The sequence below is a fragment of the Aphelocoma coerulescens genome, chromosome 8 (assembly GCF_041296385.1).
Source record: "Aphelocoma coerulescens isolate FSJ_1873_10779 chromosome 8, UR_Acoe_1.0, whole genome shotgun sequence".
NCBI lineage: Eukaryota > Metazoa > Chordata > Aves > Passeriformes > Corvidae > Aphelocoma > Aphelocoma coerulescens.
In genome coordinates, this window is record NC_091022.1 from 21,198,047 (window position 1) to 21,222,886 (window position 24,840).

Consider the following 24,840-nt stretch of genomic DNA (forward strand, 5'->3'; position numbering starts at 1 on the left):
TTTCATGAATGACCATTTTATTTTCATGTATTTCAGTAGTTACAAATATAGTAGTTGACTGAGTATTTGCTTCCTTCTCCCAAGTAACTTTATTAAATAATCAAGTGGGTTTTAAAACATAGCTTTTGAGTACATTTTTGATTAGAAAAATATTTTTTTGTGAATCCTGGATTAGATAGATATTAATGCTTCCTCTCATATTTTGAAGTAATTCTACATGCTGGTTTCTGAAACATATACCTTGTTACCTCTCCATAAGAAAAGAAATACAAGCATTTATTTCATACCAGTCCTTTAAGTTTTATATTTTCAGCTTGAAAACAGTTGGAAAAGTTTAGTTTGCTATACACATATATATATATATATACACTTCTAAATACACAAGATACTGCGATTCCTCAATTTAACACTACTCCTCTTACCTGAAGATAGTTACAAAAAAATAGTCCTAGTTGCTGTAACTTTTTTTTTTACAAGTTGGATATGGTTACAAGATTCTGGATTACAAAATGCTTGATTCCATTAGCTTTTAAACTGACAAATAGGTATTTTAGGCTGATATGCTCTAAAGTTGTGTAGCTTGTAGCATTTGCCATCATAACAAAATATAAGAGAAAGTTAAAAACCAACTTCACACTTTTTACTTAAAAACCACATAAGAAATGCAATACGGAACATACTGAAATGGAAATTTTTTCAACAAACAATATATAGTAATAACAATATGCAGAAGCACGAAGCAGCAATTTTTTTTTCTTTGTGATACTGCTCCAGCAATTGTTTACTTCCTGTAGATTTAGGACTACAACTAACTGATACTGCGTGAAGAGATCTGCAGCTGAAAAATTGACTTGAACAATACCCCACAGAAATTCTATTTCTTTAAGTAACAGAAATGGGATTCTTCTTACACTCATTAAAAAATTATTGTAAATTAAATCCCAACTTCCATATGATTTACTTTCCTGCTGAGAGTCACATATATAACACTGCTATTTCTTAGGCTACCTAACAGAGCAGGTAACTTCTAAATTTCCACAGGCAAAAGCCTGACAGCAAATCTTAACATCTTTTCTTATGAAAAACAACAAAAAAAAAATCCCAAACCCTTTGAAAGTGTTGTTAAAGCACTGTATTATGGTTTTAAAGTCAAGTAATAAAGCATGCCCACAAGGCATTTCTTTCACCAATACCATGCTGCAATCAAGGGAACCAGCCCTATTACTGTATTATAAAACTAGACTATTATAGAGGGCTCTCCATCTCTCTATGCATCTTTTAATTCTTAAGATAACTAACTCATGTTTGAATTAAAAAAAAAAAAAACAAACAACAACTCAATTCAAGCATATGAAAGTTTCTGGGCAACCCCTATCCCACACTGTGTCTTAAGCAAACTTTGCTTTAGCTAGGACCTAGGTTCTTCCTTCTTCTTCATGGGAGTAAAGTTTGGCCTTTGAAAATAATGAATACTTGAGATCAGCATGATCTTTAGATACCTGCCCTAGCCAAATGCTTTTACAGGGCTCTTTGTGCATCTTTCCAACCCAGCACAGACCTGCTCCCTAGGGAGTTGTCACATGAGCACCACCATCTTTGGGCTAAGCCTCATTTACAGAACAGGGCCCATAGCACTGTCTAGCAAAAAGTGCCAAGTCTGAGTTCACACAATCATTTTGCTTACAAGAAACCTCTTGGCATCATGAAGTCCAACACCCCTGCTCACACACAGTCAGCTGGAGCAGGCTGCCCTGCACAGTGTCCAGTCAGGCTATGAGTATCCAGGGCTAGCAACTCTTCAACCTCTCTAGGAAACCTGTTCCAGTGTTTTGATCATGCTCTTGTTAAAAAGGTGTTTCCTTGTGTTCAGATGGAATCCCTAACTAACTAGTGTCTAACTTGTGTCCATTTAGTCCTGTCAATAAGAGCTACTGAGAAGAGCCTGGCTCCTCCATTTTCATTCCCTCCTGTCAGGTGCCAAGATCTCCCCCAAGTCTTTTCTTCCCCAGGCTGGCAAGTTGCAGCCCTCTCAGCCTCTCATACATGGTCCTGTGTTGGAGCTGCTCCACTAAGTTTACACCCTTCAAGTACCAGCGAGTCCAGTACTCCAGATGTATCCTCATCAATGCTGAGAGTAACGAGGAAGAATCATCTCCCCTTATCTGCTAGCAAAGCTTTGGCCTCTGTTGCCACAAGGCTGCACTGGCACCTCACAGTCAGTTCATTGACACTTTGCTGGGCAATTACTCCCCAATGGAGCAAGACTTTGCATTCCCTCTTACTGAACTTTGTGAGAATCCTCTGTCCAGTTCTTCAGCCCATTGAGGTCCCTTTGAAAGGCAGTACATCAGCTGGCGGCGCCAGCTACTCCTCTCAGTTTATACTCCATCCCATAATTCAGGTCATTAATGATGCTGATTGGAACTGGCCCCAGTACTGAGCCATAGGGTACACCGCTACTGACTTGCCTCCAGCTGGACTTTGTGCCAGTGATTAAACCTCCTGTGCTCCCTCATTTAGCCAGCTTTTAACCCATCTCACTTTCTAGTTATCTAACCTGTACTTCACCAGTCTGTCTACTGATGTAAAAGGTAAACAACACAGATTGTTCCCCAACACCCCTAAAACTCACTGTAGATGGCAGTAAGATTGGTCAAGCAAGATTTCCCTGTTGTACAACTATGTTGACTACCCCATATCACCTTTTAGAAATGCTTTCCAGGAGGATTCTTTTCCATCACATTACCAAGGGCTTAGGTGAAGCTATTAGCCTGTAGATTCCCAAATCTTCCTTCCTGGTTTTCTTCAAGAGTGGTATTTTCTTTTTTTCCAGTTCCACTGGAACATCTCTCAATCTCCCTGACCATTCAAAGATAAGTAAGAGTGGCCCTGCAATGGCATTAGCCAGCTCCCTCAACACTTGGGTGCAACCTGTCAGGCTCACAGACTTCCAGTTAAAGTGCACCCTAACCCAGTCTTCCACCACCAAGGTTCCAGATTTCCCCTCTAGTCTCAGGGGCCTGGAATTCCTGCATGGTTTTACTGGTAGTGTCTGATGCAAGGGCAGCACAGAGTACCTCAGCCTTCTGCATGTCATTGGTCACCAGCCTCCCTGCCCCACTTGATAGCAGGCTCACCCTTTGCTGTTCATGTCCTTCAGGAATCCCTTCTTGGTGTTCTGCCTGAAGGTTGAAGAGCTATCCCACAGCAAATGGGTACTCTGGCTCCTCAGGCCATGTGCCCTTTGCCAGACTCACAATGCAGTCCTGACACTTTCTGGGGCAATAAAGAGAAGGCTTTAATTGCACAGGGGGGCAGTTCAGGAGTCCAAGCTGATTTTTCCAGCCTATGCTTTGCGCAGTGGAAGGCAACATACTGAAATGACCTCTGTCATGTTTTGCTCTTTAAATATTTATACCTTTGTGTATTTCTACTACTATCTCAAATTTCTGTATAAATGTGTAATGTTATAGACAGGGTAAGGATATAACAAATGAAGTACTTGGAGGCTCAAGTACTGTATCAGAAATATGCACTGACTTTGTAAAAAAATTACTGCATTTTATATTAAGCAAAATAATGACTAAATTTTGCTGATTAGGAAGATGTAAAACAAAATGAGTGGTTTTCCCTGTAATTTTTACTGCAGAATTCACCTGTATGACTTCTACTTAAACCCTTTTCTTCTCATGCAGCATTACAGTATTTTCCCCCCACCCATCCCACAAAACAAAAAAAACCCAAAGATTCCACTAGGTGTTACAGATTGCACTTTTAAAGCACAGACTTGCTAGTCTTCTGCATTTCCAGTGTCCTATTTTAATTTGTTGACATACACAGTCTTCCGTTTTATGAAACTGGAAGATTTCGCCTAAGTACTTCCTTTGATGCTGGAGAAATGTTATCTGGGAAAATTACTTCAAACTCTATAATTAAGTCTCCACGTTGGTCAGGATTTTTGGGAAATGGCAAACCATATCCTATAATTCTTCTTCTCATCCCAGGCTTTACCACTTCATTTACTGTCATGGGTATGGTTCTTCCTTCTATCGTTGGCACATTGAAAGAGCTGCCACACAAAGCCTAAAGAAAGATTGCAATATGAGAAAAAGAAATTGGTCAGTACTTTTTTGTACCTACAAATGAATCTGGATTATTTAAAAGTGACTAGAATTCTAAACAGTATTTCTCCTGTGCACTACTGAGATGTCAAAATTTAGATACAATGTTCCTCTCTTAAAAAGAGAAAGCTTCAATTTGTCATTGAATATCACTGAATTTATGAATCTTATTAAATGGCCACTGGAGTGTAATTGAGCTGCTATGTCCTTCAAAGACTTTATCAAATAATAAGGGAGCTGAGCAGAACTCCTCACTCAATACTTCTCTACAGATGTCAGTCTGTAAGTTTCCACTGGCAATTTAGAATCCCATTTCACTTTTTGTTTGTTTACATTGCACATGAGCTTTATTCTAATACATTATCAAACTGTATTATATCAAATACAGAACATTTAAGTGTCTATAAGCAGAGCCATATCAAATTTCACAGCTGTCTTACGTTGAGTACTTGTGGTGCCTAAAGAAAAGCAAACAATAATTTGGTTGCACTAAAATTAGAACATTACAGACCTTCTGCTTTATCCAGTTTATTTTCATTACTAGGATCTCTGGTAATAAGATTTTGATTCCTGCAACTTCACCTGAATCAGAACACTTAGTCTACACTGATAGTGTCCAATTTACATAACAATGCAACGAGTCTAAATAGGCTTTTATCTGAACTGTATTACCCACATTAACATTAAACATTGTCTTTTCTCCCTCCCTCATTACACTGTAGGTGCTTCACCTCACTTCACACTTATTTTAGTTCAGAATCCTTTAAGGTAGCTTTAATTTACTTATAATTAAAGCAAGAGTTTATTTTTCCACCTGATATTAATTAGGAAGAAAAAATACATTACACACACTCAGCTACATTATCTTTTAAGTGATGATTATGTTGAGGCTTCAGACTCTCAAGAACTCTGGGAAGTTGTCTTTCTGACTTTTCTTTCAGAAAGTCAGTATGTTTTGACTTGGAATGGAATTTTAAAAAGCTGTACCATTTTTGTTGTTATATATAGCTCCTCTTACACCTGTTCACAATTATTTATCTTCATGAAATCAATCTCTATGTAGCTTAAAATCACACTGCAGTAACTTATAAGCTAAAAAGGGAGACTTATAATTTGTTGGCAGTGAAAATACTTAAGACATTTCTACCTTGTCCTACAGAAGTAGCTACCTTATCACAGCAGCAAGGAGCATACTATATAGGATGTATTTGTTAGTTTGCATTTGTCACTTCAGCCTAATACATCATTTGTTAGAAAGGTTATGTACGAAGATTTAAGGTATCTCAACCCTTATTCTTACCCTTCCCCCTTATCCTCTTCCACCTCTATAGTAAACAGCTAGAAATAATATTCCATTTTTATCAAAACAGCTATTGTTTCCACTATAAATGACTGTGCTCTTCAGCCACACACTGACAAAAGTTAAACTATTTAAAAAAACCAGCCACAACCCAAATCCTAGAACTTCACAGCTGCCATACAGCTTTAGGCATTGTATCATATTGTAATAATGTCAAACATTTAGAGTTCTACCACAAGAGAAACTTACCTCCCTTAAGCTTATCTTAACAGGATAGACAATATTTGATCCATCTCTCTTGAAATGAGAGTGAGGTTTATCTTTAATGATAAAAACAATATCAGCTGGAATTGTGTTGGGTGTTTCATCACCTTCTTTCGGAAAGGTGATCTTGGTGCCTTCTTTCCATCCTCTTTTTATCTCAATAGTAAGAATTTTGTCCTCTGTTCGGACACTTCTACCATCTGGGTTAAGCCTTTTACGTGAAATCCTCATTCTTTTTGTGCAGCCGTGGTAGATCTCTTCCAGAGACACTTTAAGTTCATGGATTACAGGGGGGTCTTGTTTACGACGTAATTGGCTGCCAACTGTATTCCTTTCCCTTGGAAAACCATTCATACTGAAACTAGTGAAGGATCCAAAGGGATCACCATCCACTTCCATGTCTTCAGTGTCTCTGCCACCAGGCATCCTCCTCCCAAAGAAGATCTCAAAAGGATTTGTGCCACCAAAGAAAGCTGCAAATGTAGCATGTGGGTCACCATGGAAGGAGTACCGGAAGGTACCACCCTGGCCATCAGATCCTCCAGCTCCTCCCTTAAGACCTAAATAAGACAAATAAGCAAAGTTAAAAACAAACTGGGTATTAGTATAAGCTTTCCTACTGTAGAGTGTAATGGTATCAGGACTGATAAGTCAAAAAGGTATTTGCAGTAGAGTGAAAGGTCTGCTTTTCAAGGAGGATTCACCAGGAGAATACGCAGTACTGACTAGCAATTCAATAGCTTGAACAGCAACAAAGTTTCTGACGCTCTAGAATGACTTTTACCTCAGAAGAACAGGTTATTCTGACAGTGCCAATTTTATTTCATATGACTGAAACCAGTTATTTTAATGAATTAGCATCTTAGAGCAGAAGACAGGTTTGCTTGACTTGATCTCTTCTTGTTCTACAAAGTCTTTTGGGAATTGCATCCTTCTACAATGTCACTTCTGGGGAAAATTACTCACTATCATATGCAACATATTCTATAGTCTCTACAGCTCAGCTGTAACTCTGTTAATTAGTTTACCCATTTTCCTGCAATTTGTTTAGAGTAAAAGGTAACATGCCAAGAGTCAAGCACACATATGCTTCCTTAATACTCAATTTAGAATTCCAAACGTATCACAGCTTGTGTTCCTATGATATAAACCAGGTACAAATCCTGGGAACTCTCTTCAATGCAGCCACAAATAAAAATACCTTGGAACTTACTCCATCTGGGTACAAAAACCTTGTATACACTATCACTGTCTCTGTGCAAAGAATCAGAAGGTTCTTAATAGCTTTGTTCTATCTTTCACATGAAGAGATCTAAATCTCATTTCCTCCTGCTACGATTTCCCTTACGATTCTCACTGAAAACTCCCTTGTACTTCCTGTGCTCCCATTCCAAAGCGACTTAAAATCAATTTTCTTCAATGCCTCTTTCCCAATAGGTGATCAAGTATTTCCTTGTAATAGCTCTTTTCTGCACTGACCATTTCAGGATACTTTCTTAAACTATTAAAACACTGAGAATCTTCTTAAGAGACTTTTATGTCCAAACTTAGAGTGCTTGGTTTTTTAACTTTTTTTTTCAGTCTTAGACCAATTCCGAGCCACAGCTGCTATCATACTTTTATAACCATAAAAAATTGAAGGCTTACATTATGAGGCAGGCATTCTGTAAATTTCAAAGAGGGGTTTGTTGGGGGTTGTTTTAGCTCAGTGTTCTCATGCAGAAGCTTAGTGTTGGGTACCGACACTAACCAACTAAGACATTAGAATGCTTCCCCATTTCAACACCAGACCAGATAAAAAGTACTTAGCAACCTATAGTACATCCTTTTGTCACACTACTGTTAATGCCAAACAAGAAGATCAGGGGATTCAATCTGTGATAGCAGAAGGACACCTCCTGGAATAGCTAGTCAGAAGCTACTGAAGGTACATCAAGTTCCTGGCTGTAAAAACACTGAAGTTTCCTCCTTCCTACAAACCCCAACCCTCTGCGTTTGCCTTACAACAACTAATTACACTCTTAGAAGAGCTTAGAGAGCAACTGAGGCATCAGGAGGTATTCCCAGATTCAACATTCTAAAAGCTCATAATTTACATCTTTGCCCAAAATACTAAATACTGCTATTTAAGTGTCCTCCTTTATAAAAGCAAAAAACATGGCCCCGAGCGAATAGCAATGAGCAGGCCTACTTGTCACAACGGAAGTAATTCTTTCATATGGAATTCCTGGTACCATACATTTATGGGAAGGGATGTTAATGACTTCCTCTGTTGCTCAACCATAAGACTGAAAGTCATGTTGGTCAAAAATGAAGACAAAAAAAAAATTCATCCTCTCCAGATAACCATTTTAGGATAAATGTGACATTTCTGAGGCCTCATTCTCTTGGCATGTTATCACTGTTTACAATTAAAGCTAAAAAATTGTTCTGGTATTTCATGACATCAGCCAAATTCTTTCCTCTCCAGGCATGAAGCCAAAGACAGCTACAGGCTGGACACCTGGGCTCCTGCTCAGAAGAACTGCCTTGCCTAGATCAAGCAGTTTGCCCTTAAACAAAAATTAAAGAAAAGAATACATGCGTTTTGAACTGCATCTCAAAAACTGCTCTGGCAAGGGAAGGCAGCAGTAAGAGATCACAGAAAGCTATTTATAGGTGATAGAAACTTTTTCTGTTCAGTAACTTTTTGCCTGTCAAGTATTTGGGGTTTATAAAAAACCCTGTTCAAGTAAGAAATTAAAACTTTACCAGCATTAAAGCCCAGCAATGCATTTTCTATTTAAAATCTGATGAGCCGAACAAATGTATTGCCTGAAGATGAACACATACCATGTTTTCATAAGTTTCTTTTGCTTCATTCAACATAATGAAAGTGACCAAAGTATAACAGAGACATACATACCTTCCTCCCCAAACTGATCATAAATGTCTCTCTTCTTGGGATCACTCAGCACTTCATAAGCTTCTGCAACCTCTTTGAATTTTTCTTCTGCATGGGGAGATTTGTTCTTATCTGGATGCCATTTCAGTGCTTGTTTTCTGTAAGCCTTTTTGATATCCTCATCAGAAGCCCCTTTTTCAATTCCCAGGATAGAATAGTAATCTTTCCCCATCCTGAGTGTTGGAGAAATTCAGATTTTCCTTGCTGTAAAGAAAGCAGCGTCCAGTGTCTTAGCAAGGTGGAGACGCTAGAGAAGGAAAAATAAAAATCAAACTTTGAACTGAAACAAACAGAGCAGCTACAAAACAACAAACTCTCCGATACATTAAAGAAAGACTAGACAGCGTCTCCGTATTTCATTCCTTCCCCCGTTGCTCGTTTATAAACGATTACACACTCGCAGGGCACGCCCCAGCCCTCCGCAGAGCCCTCCCACCCGAAGGCCGTGTCTGCGCTCTTTCTAGAACGCCGAACGACCGCGGACGTCACTTCCCCGCCGCCCCAGCCCGCACAGCTTTCGCTCTCCCGCGCCTGCGCACCCAGCGCTCAACTTCTCTGCGCCCCTGCCCGAGCAACTCAAGTTTAAAGGTTACAGCAGAGTGGTAACAGTGCCTTTCACCGACTGGGCGGGATCCAGTCAGCTCTGAAGGCTTATCTGTCCCAAGAGACACGCAGAAGCCCATCTAGAGTAATTATAGCATTTTACTTCACTGTTTCTATAGAGACAGCTGTACATAACTCTTTTCCAAATATATCAACACGGATCTGTACCCTTTCCAGCAAAGGCTATGAAGAATTTTACACCCAAATCAACTACAAAGCTTCAGAAGGCAAAACTTCATTTCTTTAAAAACAAAATTTTTATTATTACCACAGCTGACCGTAGCCATGTACTATTAAGCAGTAGGAATGAATCCGAGCAAAACATCCCACTTTGTTTACCACAACTCAAGCCACTAAATAAAGCAGACCAAAACATAAATCCTGTCTCAGCCTTCTTCTATGGAATAGGAAATATCAAGATTATTATACAAGTATGGCAATATTCCAAGCAAATAGCTTTCATCTGATGAGATGCTAATAACAGAAAAATACTTGGTTCTTACACATTTGTTTTAAAATATATAAAACAAATTCTACTACTGAAGTATTTCTCGTGCTCCATAGAGAAAATGCTACAGAGTTTTAGCCTGCAAGATTTTGGTACCTCTGTCAAGAGCTATAGGTCAAGAAATTAGCTATGCTTATCAGTACGGCAGTGAACTGCAAGACAGATTAACACAACTGAAAAATTACTCCTCCCTGGAACAAAGTATTAAATAAAATACACCACTTCTCGTCATATCTAGATGTTGTCTGTATGAAGACATTTCTAGGCTGAATTATCAAGTTACTATTATGGAGGTAATTAAGCTCAGCTGCCTTCCTTCTAACAATAAAACCCACTAATCCTCTGACTCAGGGAGCATTATGTTTGAAGCTGCTTTCTAGAACCTGCTCAAACTTGCAAGAGACTGATCAGAAAATGCTTCCTTAACCAGAAAGTACTAGAAAAAGATCTGGGACTTTTCTTTCACTTTCTTAACTTGCGTCATCGTCCTAATCCTCACACCATTATCTTTCCCAATTTCTGCAACAGAATTTACTAGATTCCTTCGAGTGTATACAGGATTTGCCTCATTATTTATCTGGGGTTTTTTACATTCTCCTTAGAATATGTGTGGAAAAAGTAAAGAGAGAATAAAGTCAAAATTTCACCAGAGTATTTTAGAAAGCAAGAACTTTTAGCATATATGTAGTTATTATTTCAAATTTGATAGAGGCCAAAGGATATCAAGAGAAGGAATTTGCTCCCTTTGCCACCAAATCTCTCAGAACTCACTTGCATTTTTGGCACAGTGGAAGTCACAGGGTTATAGAATCAATTACCTTTACAGCTGAAGCAAGAAGTTGTTGCTGAGCTCCACCTGAAATAAAGCTAGTCTTTTACTAGATCACCCTTTTCTTTTTACCTTTCTTTTAAAGTGCTCTTTTAGTTAATTTAAAATTAGTATTTCAAATAAATTGTTTGAAACCCACATCCTAAATGCAACATTTTCTCCACTACAAATACTGTATTAAGCACATATGTCTCCTTTCAAGTATCTCAAAAATACTCAAGCAGTGCAATTAACAAGGCTTAGTGACAGATTCTCTGCACCATCTTCCCCCCCCCCAATTTTGTAACAACATAGTAATTAATTTCAAGGATTTCATTAAAAGCCACAATAATCAGGACTTCTCCTTAAATAAAAAGTTTCTTCACCTAACTATTAGAACTTACAGAACAAACTCTGGTAACAACCAAGGTACACTCAGACTTTCTGCCCAATATCACAGTGACTAAGTGTTCAGGCATCCTTTCTCTCCCTACAGAGGGGGACGTGCTATTCTGGCCAAAGTGCCAAGTTATACCCCAATTATGTAAGTTACTCCCCAAAAATTAAACTACTTAAGATTCTGAGTGGGATGTACAGCAGTGACTACATAACTTCTACTTCCTGCCCTGTATGACATCTTCATGTCAGAATGAATTTATAGCCTGGAATCTTGTATTTTTTAAGAGTCGATTCCAGAAAGCGTGTCCCTCCTTCTCCAAGTTGAGACCTTCCTTTCATCATACAGAGACCTTTTGAAAATACACATAGGCTACAGTTCCTCTCACATGCTTATTTAGCTCTTTAAACAATTTCTAATAGACAGAAATACTCTCTTAAAAGCAGTGAGAACTTTTAATATTATTATTAAAAGACTAGTGTGTGTATGATGGACACCTGATAATCATGCTAATAACAATTTGGGTACATCCAATCATACCAGAACTGCTTCAGACAGTGAAATCCATCTGCTAAGTGTGGTAAGCTTTTATCTCTTCCAATTTTGTCGTATTAGAGCTGCTAGATTTTCCGAACTCCAAATACCTGATATTTGCAATTCTTTGCTCTTTTTGTTATTTTATCCCATATTCCTCTCCAGAATTATTACCAGAAGAAAAGAAAGGAAAATCCTTCATGTACTCTCCTCAAGGACTTCTGGCCCTGCAATCCCTTCACACAAGCACAGATAAACAGAAAACAAAATAGCCTTAAAAAAGCACAAGTAAATTTTTTGTTTTACTACTACAGTCCTATCTTCCCTGTTACCAAATACACCTTGAAAAACACTTTTCTAGACTATGAGAAGATTTTGCTTCCCATATGCTTCTGTATCTTTTGTTTAAACACCTGAGTAATTGTCCCCTAAAAAAACAGATTAACATCATTACCTACTGCGTGACACATGAACTCCTTTATGGGATTATTTTGTTCTTCACAAATTTCTGCATTTCTACCTTGATGTCCTCCCCTTTTGTAGCAGAACCTGGAAACATCACAGGGCATTCTGTCAGTGTGCCCATTTCCCAGAGTTCTAGCATTTCAGTCACCTCTGATTTCAGACTGACACTGTGTCCAAGTACTAGGGGCACCTGCAGTGTTTGCACACCTGCTCACGCCCAGTTCTGTGGCACACTGAGATGTGAGCTCACCTTCTATGTGGACTCTCACCTTAAACTTGAAGGAGTGGTTCTGGGATTTGGTTGGATTTGTTTAGGTAGCATTAAGAGCACACAGCCCAAGAGATCCTACATAGCCAAGGCTGACCTCAGCTGTGACAAGCCAGGAGTAGTGAGTCCTGCAACTCACTCAAGCCTTCCAGAAGCAAGTCACTAAACTATGTATCTATAAAATCAGTAAGGCCGTAATCTAAGACTTGATTAAGCATGCTCGTGAAAGAAAGCTAAGGAAATTCTCAGACATATAAATCCAGTAATGTACTTGGCTGGGGAGCCATTTGAAAAATGTAACAGATAAAACCTCCTCACCATCAGTAAGCTTTCTTCCTCTCTCCACCGTGTTAATTCTCTGACTGATATATTACAATATGACTCAACTAATCATCTGTATCATCAGTTCTTTGTTTATACAGTCTTCAAATACAACAACTACATTCCATTTCAGGCATACACAGAAAAGTTATCATCATTCCAGTATCAAGTGATATTTATGAAGCTTTTGCTTACAGTCAATTCTGTAAAACAATTTTCTGCCAAACTAGGCAGTCTCAGATGTGTCCTTCTGCTCTTTTAAGCTACTTCAGCGTAATGTCATGGTACTCCTATAATGCACTGAGAAAGTTAACAGCCTGTATTTGTCCAGTGCTTCTTTACAGCACTGATTTTTGTTACAGTACAGATTAAAAAAAAAAAAAAAAAGGGAATTTCAGTTCAAGCTTTTTAACGTTGACTGGGGGGAAAAAAAATGATACATCTTCAAATGTAACAAATTACTAAAACACCAAATAGACTACTAAAAGATTTTACTGTCAGGAAAACTGAATAAAATTCTGAACACATCCAAAACTTGCCTTATATAAGCAATATCTCACCTAGAGGATTTTCCATGTTCTTTGATCAAAAACAATTATGTTCACTTTTGTAATACCAGACTTCCTTTTTTCATCTAAAAACATATATAAAATACACACTGGAAAGCTGAAAATTGTCCCTTCAACAGCTCTACTTCGGAGACAGAGTCTGACCACTGCATTCCACTTGAGTTAGTATTTCAGTAAAGAATTGATGCTTAAAATGTCTTTTCCATTATTCTCTCAGAACAACCACAGTTTAACTCACACATCTATGGCCAAGAGCTATATATCCTGTTTGGCAGAAAGTGGGGGCAAGGTCATACCACTTCCAGGTCTTAGAAGAGTTGCACTGACAATATTAGCTTTGAATCAGTTGCTTTCTTTAAAGAAGCCTTCACAACAACTAAGTTATGGCAACATTCATAATAATAACATACTGAACTCAAATTATAGATTAATCATAAATTAGCACCAGTATGTTATTTTAAGGAAAAGCTTCTAGGCAGAACAGTGTCAATATTCCCTGAAGCTGAATAAAAATGCTCTTTATTTCCTTTAAATTAAGCCATTTCTTCTGTACTCCTTACTTATTAAACCATAGAAACAAAACTGAGAAAGACAGGACTAGATCACAGAACAAATTAAAGAGCAAACAAAACCACAAAGGCAAATTCCAGACAGATCACAACTATAAATACACATGTGCACACAAATGTCAAGGCAGAGGAGCCAAATCCCTCCCCAGGAAAAGCTTTCACAATTAAGTATCATAGTATTTGCAAACCCACATTAATGAATGGAATAAATTTATACTTGTCTACAATGATTTGAAGAAAGCACACCCATATACAAAAAAAAAAAAAAAAATCCTGTAGCATCATCCATTGTTTTCCCAGAAAAAAAAATCTGACAACTCTTCTCCCCACCATCTTTAACTGGATGTAGTTGTTGACTGAGCTATGTTAGTACTTTATATACACTTTATACTGTGAATAAGACCTGTACATGCAAACCCCATTCATTAATTCTATTATTAAAAACAGTTTAACCACAGAACTATTCAGTAGCAGTAACAGAAATAAAATTTCGGAGTTAACAACAGAAGCAACAATTAGTTGACTTTTAAAACATACATCTAACAGAAAATGCAAAGTGAAACCTGCAGAACATAGAAGTTTTTTCTAATTGATGGCCCTAAAAGAAAAGCTTTATTTAGTCACACACTTCATACCCCAGTAACCACCAAAATTATCAAATTTTTACTTCAATTCTCTGTGGAAACTACTACTGTGACAGAAGTAAAAAGTTAACGGCACATAAGGATTCTGGGACTGATTTACATCTAAATGAATAATCATAAAGGCAAAGTGAAATACCACATAACTTAAAATTAATTCATTATATTTAAGTTATACCAGTCCTAGCATCAACAAAAATGTTTTCTATTTTTTATTGGCAACATGTGTTTTAAAATAATGTCTATAGGATTACTGGAACATACATTAAATTCTACCAACAGGCCAAAGGACATATTTTTAAGGTCTTTTGTGGAAAAGCTTACTTTAAATATACATTTCAGAATTTACAGCTCTAGTGTAAAATCTCAAACCAGAGATACACTGTTACCAACTTCTGAATCGCCAAAATGAATTTTTAAGAGTGTGATGCACATAAACTTCAATTTTATTTGGAAAAGACTATATGACAAGATGGCTGTTAGCAATTTTTTAAATTAGTTTTTATTTTCTTATTACTTTTTGTAACAATAGACCAAAAGTTAAAAAATAAATGCACAACTGAAAATGTTCATCATACTTTAGAACTTACTATAGTTTATCATATGCCAGTTCATGGGTTGGGTTCTTCTCTTCAAGAAATTGTTATTTCCATTACATATGCATAATGACCTATTCAGAACTACATAAAATACTAGAAAAAAGAAAAAGAAAAACTAATTTCAAGTTGATTTCCTATTGAATACAGGAACGACTATCTTCAAGAACGTGACTAGGACACTAATAACACATGCACACTGATCAGAACATAGCAAACTTGTATCTCATACCTGATTCTTGTCTACTAAGTCACAATCCCTACTATAGCTGAAAAACAAAAATACTCTTAGAATAACCTTCCACATTTTAACTTTCCACCACTAAGAGGGAATGAACAACTATTTGAAAGTAGGCAGAGGTCTTGGGATTCAGCAATGATGCACTGATTGATGAAAATGCAACTAACTCCCTCTTGGGAGCGTGATTAACTACTACAGCCAAGTACCAGACAGCACTTACAAACTCAAAAGGAAACATCCAAAGTATGGCCACACAAAGCAACACAAAGTATTTTCACTTACAGATTAAGTCTTCCCTCTTCTGAAAGAATACAGATTCCACAGGTGCTTTTCAATTCCTTACTTAGATTCTGTGTCCATTTCAATTCCCACCCACATTATTTCTGCCAAGGGGTTCTTACTCAATTTGAGTGATCGACCAGAAAAAATGCCAATCATGCAAAACATTTAACAGGTTCTCTCACATTACTGACTACGCCTATTTAACACACTACTACAAACTTCAAGTAGTTAAGAAGTAGTTGTCATACATACTTTTGTAAATATCTGTATGGAAAAGTGCACTGTCTTGGTAAGGAGAAATATCTCCTGTTATACCAAAAAAAAACCCACATTCACAACGAAGCTGAAGTTCTGTTTCCTCCAAGGAAATGTTCGATTTTAACAAGTTCTGCAGAATTCACTACTTAAGTTATCAGTCTGGGGCAAAGAAAGCAGAAAAATACCATAGCCAAGCTTCTTTCTTTCATTTTTTCATATAAAAAGCCTGGATTTTTGTCCTAACTACCTGCTGCTCTGATGGTTATCACTCAGGAATTTACCCAAGCCTCAAGGAATTCTGTCCTGAAATAGCCCATATGTAAATGAAGAGTTAGACTTAATCACATATTTATCCCACTGTACTACTCAGGTTTCTGACTCACATGTCACCAACGTTCTTGTGTTGGTTACATAACAAGTAAAGATATTCAATATGATGAACAGCTTAATGCTTTGTGTATGTTCAGTTTCCCTCCAAGACTAGCTGCTTTTTATCTGATTGTGCAAAGTTTTATAGCCCTTCTGGTACCTGTTTTAAGCAAACACAAGTGCCAATACAATCAAGGCCCTGAATGTTATCAATAAGGTCACATAAGGCTAATTGACTGGATGTACATATACTTCATACATAGCGACGGGCTTCCATGTTACGCTGCTTTCTCAGCATGAAGAGTACACCACATAATAAAATATACGTTGTTTACAAAAGGTTAAAAAAGTACTGATTAGTTCTAATCAGTGTCAAAAAGAATACAAGACTGCTTGGTAGTCAGAAAAAAAAGCGAATTAAAGTATTAGGAGCTACTAGGACACAAAAAACCCAGGAAACATTACTCTAGTATCATGTGAACACCAATAGTACATCCACATGGTAACACTCAGCTATTCTGCCTCCTTCAGCTCCCCCAAACCATGTGTATTATTTAAAATCAAAAATGTTCAGAGAACCAGAACAGATAATTTAAAAAATACAAATATTTCCACATGAGAAACAACTGGAGAGGATTGAATTCTTCACTCTCCAAAAACAACACAGATATCCCAAAGGTCTACAAGGTCTACAAATGATGGAGAAAGGAGATGAATCGTTCACAGTCTACGCCCATTCAAGCCAGAGCCAGAGTGTAATCAGCAGAAGCCAGTTTAAACAACAAAATGGAGCTGTTCTACAAGTGATAGAATTCCCTGCCAAAGGACACTGGAAACCCAACAATGGTGTTAGTGGGACACTGAAAAAATGCTATGGAAGAGATGCACTGCAAGTTTCTTAAGAAAGAAACCAGAGCAGGAATGTCAGACAATTAAAAAAATACTGAAAAAATGTGTGGACCTCTACTTGGTTTGTCCTGCAGATGTGTTTATTATACGAACTTTAGAAAATAAACAATGAATATTAAGTATATCTGTACTGTTTTCCACCTAAGTGAAATAGAGGGGTGTTATTTACAACAAATACACTTTTTAGAAACAAGTATTTAGTAACACTTATAAAGACAGTTCCAGTATTCCTGTTTTCAGTAAAAGTGAGGCTTAATTTGACATTCACAGACAATGGATTCAGCCCCACTCCTGCAGCACAAAAGGGGCAGAAATCTCTCTAAAAATATAAGGACAGAATGGCCAGCTCATAGACTACCTCCTTCTGCAGTCCAGCATTCCCCACCCCAGACACCAGGGCCAGCTGGCACAAACCAAAGTAACATTTGCTCTGGGCTGGCTGAGACCGGACACAAGGCCAGGCAGCTCAGACCCTGAGAACTGTGATTGGCTCCCTACCAGATCTTCCACCAATGAATCCTGCTGTAGGAGAACTTCTGTGACCTAATACTAGTGCTATGTACTGATTAACAGGAAAAGGACAATGGAAAACTCAGCACTAGTTTCCACAGTAACCCTTGCTGACCTTCCTTCAAGAAACTGGAATCGAAGAAGGTGTTTTAAAGGCATTTTAAATGCATTTATTTCAACATCCTACATAAATTCTGACCACCCAGAAAACAGGATGGGCAGTATGTTTTACTTCAGATTTGTTTTAATTACTGCAGTATAGTGCAGCTCCTCTTTTAGCCTTTCATCTGTAGAAAAAGGAGGGTATCTACCACCTATAACAATTTACTGCTGTTTACCTTAACCACAGTAGCAATTCCTTCATCCATAACAAAGTAACCGTATAGGGTTTTTTCCACCAAACAATAGAATTAACAACCTGCTGTCTTAGCAAAGATGTAGCAGCACAGAATCAGGGCACCTGTAGAATGAAAATATTCCTCACAGGTTAGCTCTTGCAAAAAAATCTCTGTGATGCTGGCACTGACACAACTCAGATGTGACTTGATCTGAACCTGCAGTCTGTCTTTCCAATGGCTCTCAACCTATCATTAGGCATTTGGATTTCTTCTATTTAAAAAATAAAACCACTGCCCCAACACACTGCCAGTCTGGAACATTCATTACTGGAACATAACACATTCTAGAAATACGATGAATATACTCTACAGGTTTACACTGAAGGCTGACAGACTCATCTAGGATTTTATCACTACTTCGATCATGTTCCATAACTAAGGAACAGACAGAAGTCATGTCTGCAAGTCAGTTTTTCTTCTTCCAAAAGTATTAGATTTTTTTTCCTGACATAATTAAGAAGCTGTCAATGAGAAACAACTGAATAAACATGATAGCAATCATCATTACAGGTCACACACAAAAGGGGGGAGGGTGAAGGATAGGTGGAAGATGCTTGCACAACCCCTATCCAAACTCTGCTTGTGGTTTCTTGGGGATTTTTTCCCCCTGTAATAATGACAGAAGTTACTAGTTTCCAGCAGAAAATAAACTATTTTTTCAGCCTTGATGAAGAGAAGAACTGCAAACACAATAAATCCACTTGGAAAAGTGACTCAACTATACTGTATTGTTTAAATTGCTGTTACACTCACGCAAGATCAAGGTTATTAATGCACTACCAAATAAGGAACTGCCCACATTTTTGCTGTGGACATGTGATCCCACTGTTCTTACATAAGCAAAAGGAGGTGGTCACACGAGATGCTTTTTCCAGAGTGTGCCCACCCAGCTGCTCTGATTCATGCAGCCAGTTTTACATGCAAGGCTGAAAACACACGAACTCAACTGTGCTACAAAGGCAGGAATTTGAAAAGGAGATGTCAGCACAATGCCGTTCAACCTGAAAGGGGAACAGATGTCAGCAAGAATGTACTTCACCTACAGGAGACAGAAAGACTGGCAGCCCTAGTTACATTTACTACAGTCTGCTGTAGTAGAAGTCAAAATAGTTGCTCATTAGTCTTTCCAATGTTTCAACACATCTCATAGCTAAATTATGTTTCACAGTTGGTTTCTCCCTTCTTAGTCAGCCTAGAAGAGTTTTGAGAAAAGATAGAAGGCAGGAGTTTAATAGATCTACTTAGCAATTAGTATCTTACATTACTTTATTCCTCTAGATTAAATAGTGCATACCTAGCTAAGAGGTAAAGAAGGTACAACCTGGAAAGATAAACAACTCAGCAGAAAAATATCTAGGTGTTCTGAAGTGATAGCAAATCTCAGTATCTATTCTACTAAGAAACTATCAGAAATCTACAGTTCCATGAAAGTTTTCCCTCATCCATAATAGAAGTTCAAACTTTGCATGGAAGCAAGTCCTACAGAGAAATGTCACTGTATAAAAAATGACATATTTTCTTCTTAGCTTTTCCCTGCCCCTTCCAAAAAAAATTCAGTACAAAGACCAGCAATGAATCAGAGTACAAATGCAAATACACAGTCAGGAAAACGATAAAGTTTAACAAAAATATTACACAGAATCAGTTCGCTCCCAGGGAATAATGCTAACAGATGACAACCTGTAAGAAGGAAGTAAAGGATCTCCTTTATATTCTCTGCAGAAAATACAAATCCGTACTGAACAGGCTTACAGGTACTTTTTTTTTGTTGTTTCGTTAAGCTTAACTTACAAAATCTCCTGTTCTCTTGCACTTTACATCAAGTCAAATCATTAATCCACTGATTTTTTTGAGTGGTATTTGAGATTAAGCATGCAACATTCATCCCTTTCTAAGCCTATGCAGACTTGCTACTGATTTATTAAAAAAAAATCCTGATACATTCACAAACTTCACTGCAACCATTTATTTTTCATGAAATATGCAGGTGTCCCTTACAATAAAGTTCAAGAGGATTTTCAGGTCAGATAAGCTTGTTATAATCATGGTTTTATGGACTGAAGGGATTAGACATGTAAAGCTTCTAAACCATCTCTTTCATTTTTCTTTCCTCAGACCCAGAAAATATTTACCTTCTATGTTTGGGTTTTTTCTAAAATTTACACTATGACACATGCAAAATTTGTTTAAAAATAAGATCCTCTGACTCACAAATTAACAAATACAATTGTTAGCTTAATTAAACAGTATCAGAAAGAATACTACTAGAGATCAGGCCTACGTAATAGGGAAGTAAACCAATCCCTTTAGACCAATCAGCTTTTCCTGCTTCAAGACAAGAATTCTGAATATTAATTCTGCCTTAAATAAGAGAAATATTTACTCACTAATTAACAGGACTTGAATGCACATTCTTCAGTGTATTGCTGAGAGAGGGATATATTAAGACACTTACATCCTCTACAGATACTACTGCATTAATCATTTGTTCTCCCTTCAGTCTCTCAGTGCCCATCTCCGCCTTTCTTAATCCCTATTCATAGGCAACTGTCACACCTAACTCCATTGCCCAACTTATTTCAAGCAAGACCTTTCACTCTTCTCCCCCAACAAGAATTTTGCAGATGCTAACAGCAAATTCTTTGTGCTCTCAAAGCTTTCCCTCCCATGACATCGCCACAAAAACATCCAACCCCCTCGAACAAGTCAGTGGCTGAGCACTGATGACGCGATCATGCTGACTAATATTATCCAGCTGCCTTTTGCACTACATTCTTTCTATACAGTGATCCACAACCTCTTTGCACACTGCAGCTGTATCTAAGGAAGAAGTGAGTGCTCACTGACTTATCCTTCTATATCTGACACACCCAATGCAACGGTGGCTTAATACAATTTGATAGCCTCCTATAAGCTAGTCAAAATTTTAAACCAAATACCTATGAAATGAGATTCACAAGAATAAAACATGCAAGGGAAGAGCTCTAAAGATTCTGTATTTCAGCTTCTCTTTAAAGTTTTAATACACTGAAACTTTTTTCTAAGAAAGGCAGAATGACTAAATGTAAGCCAAAACCACCAGACATTACTTTTTTTTTTTCAAACTTGCTATATAAACGTTATCCAAATACTATCCAAATTGTGGATCTCAAAATTCTAATTACTACTTCAGTGCACATGTAATTAATATGAAAACTCATGACAAATCAACAGTCGTTTGGATGGAGCACATGCTCAATCTTCTCTCAGTAGTTATCTAAAGGAGTTTTCTACCGATAATGTTGCAGATCCCAGGCACACTTTGCCAGTGCTGGAGTAGCAGCTGGCAGGATCTGAATCAATTGATCTACATCTCCCGAAGTAACAAAATCATCAGAAACCAATTGCAGACTTCAGCACAGCAGCAATGACTTGCAGAAAGCATGGCAAGTACAGGTACAGCTGTGACAGTGGCTATTCTTCTCTCATAGAGAACATAAGCACTTCTCCTATACAGGTGCTCCGTGTACTGAGGCAAAGCTAAACAGAACATGCTACTCAGAGGGTTGCAGAGGCAACTTCATAAGAAATGTAATCCTTTACTTATTGACCTTGTGAGACGTCTCCTTACTTGTACCAGAGAACTTCTTTCAGGAGTGCCTTACCTTTTGGTCTGGTCACCACAGAGCAAACTTGAAGTGAATTGTAAGTGGGAAAAAAACCCCACACAACCAACCCAGCAGAACTCCATGCATGCATGCACTGAAGTAGCTTTGGCTATGCAGAGGATTTGTTCCAGTTCCACACTTTTACACTGATGCTTTTACAATACCTGAACTAACTAACATAGAAATACCCTGAGGACCTCTTGATAAAAGGATTCTTTCATACACAGTATTTGATTAATATTTTTTTCTTCAGAACCACCCATTACTTAACTCTGTGACACCCAGACAAATAAAAAGTTTTCTGACTTGTCAGATATTTACACTAGCTGTTTCTCAGTAAACACATCTAGTAGAACACTACTGCAAAAAACAACCATTATGGCCTGAAGACCACAGGAGATGTCATAATCTACTATAAATTCAGTTAAGGGAGACATCTTCCTCCAATCTCTAAAAGAAACCATGAAGAGACCTTTTAAAGTTCCATATTCTGCTATTTCTTATATTGCCTACTATCTAATTATCGAGATTCTGAAAGGTAAGTGGTACATTTCTCTACTATTCACCCTTCTTTAGTAAGAATGAGTTACTGTATGAAGCGAACCTTATTTTACACAACAAATCCGAAGTTCTTGTGCTCTAGCAGCCCAGTGCAAACTACTTACATCAAGCACATTTAATTTCATAGAAGGCAGACTTGATTGAGAAAACAGGCAGTGCAGGTAACTTTTTGGATGTGAGAAAGGAGGACATCCTGGTGTATGCTGCTGTAAAATGTCAGCAAAGTACTTGAACAAATACTGTAGTTAGCACTGTTCAGGGGTTAGATCCTCAGCCCACTACATTAACAGATTAAATGGAAGGAATTAATCCCATAGGGATAATTTTATTAACAGAAATATAATTTAATAAACGGAAATGAAGATAGAGTGCTTAAGAGATGTGGTTTTCTAGCAGATAGGTTCCAAGTGCCATCATGGGAAATACAGACAGAAGCAACTGTTAATGAAGTTCATTAGATCAACTTAGGAATAGTGAAAGTAAAGGCAAAATATTTATATACTGTGAGATCTTTATCCTCTTCAATTTGCTAAACCTCATGTTCTGACTGTAAAGCCTACAGTCACTTCAAGAACTGTGCAGATTGAGGAATAATAGATATGCTAAGTATCATTCTCAGCTTTCAAATAAAGCATCACCTCAAAGAGCAGTAAAAAGCTGATAAGAAACCCCTCAAAATTAACATTCACTTATCATCAATTGTTTAGGAGTTCAACTAGAACACTTAGGCAGTACCAGACAAGAGTGTTGCTATTGGCCCAAGGCATTACGACTGCTTAAAAATCATCAGCATTACATGGCTACTGGCTTGTCTCACAGAACTTAGCAAGGACACACCAGCACATTTTGTAACAATAAAAACCAAAGCACACCGACGCTCCCCTTCATCCAGTAAGTGGAGAGCCATAAAAAACATAGCCAGTGGCCAGGAGTGGTTTCAATGCGTCACAGTCAACCACTACTGCTCAAGCAGTATTATACAAGCCAATGTCTGCTATACACTCAAACTTAGTAACTAAGAGAATGAAGAAATATTGTTTAGCAATAGCAGCAAAGAGTCAAGCATAAGAATTAAACTCTCCCAGCCTAATTTCGCTTTCTTTCCCCAGCCCCTCCAGCTACATTAATGGAAAGTATAAGCTAATTGTTATAAAAGGCTTTCTCAGCAAAAGTATCACAGTAGCAAGTTTCACCTGGCTGTAGCAATACACTGTCTAGAAGCATGTAGGAATTTAACTTTGTGGAATATATTACTCTTATAACCCTTCTTAGCTATACTACCTCAAAAGTGTTCCAGGAGCTAAAAATCTAGCATTTTTTTAGCTTCCTTTGGTGAATTTACCTGTACTAGAGAATGCAGGATAATCTAAGCTCAACAGCACTGTAACTTGTGGTCTATTAAACTGATCCCAATTACCATCGTCTTAAGGCAGCATGGAACTACAAGACTACACTGAACGACAGGGAAAGGAAAACACTGAGAGGCATTTTCTTATGCGAATCCAAGAGTCCCTGCACATAGCCCCAAACCAGGCAAAGTCCAAAACAACAGTTTCTCAAGCAAAACCACTGACAACAAAGAAACACACTCATTTAAGGCTGGAAGAGATTTGCCACGCTTCAATTTAAAAGCATATACGTTAAAAAAAAAAAAAAGTATGACATTTATGTAAACCAGAAGCCCTTTAAGAAGAAACAGTTCAATGCATATAAATATTCTTTTTAAATTGCAAGGTATCTCCTCAGAATGGTACAGAACGTAGTCGTACAGTAGTTCCCCCTAGTATTATCCAGTCGCTACCGCTATGATTCCTAAATAGGTGTTTTATGACCTTATCCTGATGTGAAGCCTTGGTCAACACCGTCATCCGTATCCAGCATGACAGCTCATCCCCACCAAGTCACAGGACCTCAACATGGCCCAGATTAAAGCATTACAGACTCCAATTTTTCATTAAAGCTTGTCCTTGCACAGCCAAGAAAAAAAATCCACCAGCTGTAAAAATCGTACATTAGCAACGAACACCTTCAGCTAGGAAATAAACAACCATGGACACGGCAGGAGCAAGCAAGAGAAGCTCCATAAGAAGAGAGAGACGATCCCGTTTCGTGGGGCTGTGGAACGACCTAAAAATCCGTTCGAAACGAGCGGCCGCGCCCGCAAGATCGCAGCGGGCAGAGGGCCGCGAGCAGCGGCGGGCCGGGCCGGGCCGGCTCTGACCTCGGCCCAACAGCTCTGCCGCTCCGCGGGCTCGGCACCGGCCGGCGAGCCGCCCCTCGCGCCTCCCGCTGCGGACCAGGCTGCCCCGCCAGGCGCCAAGGCGGCTCCCCCAGAAACGGCGCTCGCGTTATTGTCTGTGACAACGCCCGGCGGCCGCGCATCGCGGGAGCCTCTCCCCAGAGCACCGTCGCGCTCACGCGGGGAAGAAAGAGAGGCCCCCCCTCTGCTCAGGGCAGCGTCGCTACCACCGCCACCGCCCGCTCCTCAGCCCGCGGGGGCACCAGCCGGGAAGGCAGAGCACCCCCAAAGCGCAGTCCGGCGCGGGCAGGCAGCGCTGCCGCAGCCCCGGGCCCGTCCCGTGCCCCTCCCGCACTCACCGAGCGCCGCCGCCGCCGCCTCAGACCCGGCCCGGCCCGACCGCGCTCCCGACAGCCCCCGCAGCGCCGCCGCCGCTCCCACGCGCGCACCCGCGGCTCCACACCAAATGACGCGAGAACGGCCCGCTGCCTCCCCCCCGGCCGCGCGCTCCCCCCCCC

The 24,840-nt window shown here is 38.8% G+C and overlaps 1 protein-coding gene across 2 annotated transcripts; it reads right to left on the bottom strand.

Annotated features, from left to right (window-relative positions):
* On the bottom strand, positions 1–24,790 carry DNAJB4 (DnaJ heat shock protein family (Hsp40) member B4). Of its 2 annotated transcripts, XM_069023066.1 has the most exons (4): positions 24,682–24,790; positions 8,591–8,876; positions 5,671–6,245; positions 1–4,083 (listed from the first exon to the last, which is right to left on the bottom strand). In XM_069023066.1, the coding sequence occupies exons 2-4, from the start codon at positions 8,799–8,801 to the stop codon at positions 3,850–3,852; spliced, it is 1,020 nt and encodes a 339-aa protein (XP_068879167.1). In that variant the 5' UTR covers positions 8,802–8,876; positions 24,682–24,790; the 3' UTR covers positions 1–3,849. The 2 variants fall into 2 exon arrangements, with proteins under 2 accessions (XP_068879167.1, XP_068879166.1); XM_069023065.1 differs by lacking the exon at positions 24,682–24,790 and having other exon boundaries at positions 8,591–9,031.
* Between the last annotated feature and the right edge of the window lie 50 nt (positions 24,791–24,840).

Bases quoted from the DNA above. Each gene is read 5' to 3' on its own strand.
- DNAJB4 (XM_069023066.1), bottom strand. From the start codon at position 8,801: ATGGGGAAAGATTACTATTCTATCCTGGGAATTGAAAAAGGGGCTTCT. The intron at 6,246-8,590 runs GTATGTATGTCT...TGTCTTATTTAG, and splicing joins TGATCAGTTTGGGGAGGAAG to GTCTTAAGGGAGGAGCTGGA. The intron at 4,084-5,670 runs GTAAGTTTCTCT...ATCTTTCTTTAG, and splicing joins TTAAGATAAGCTTAAGGGAG to GCTTTGTGTGGCAGCTCTTT.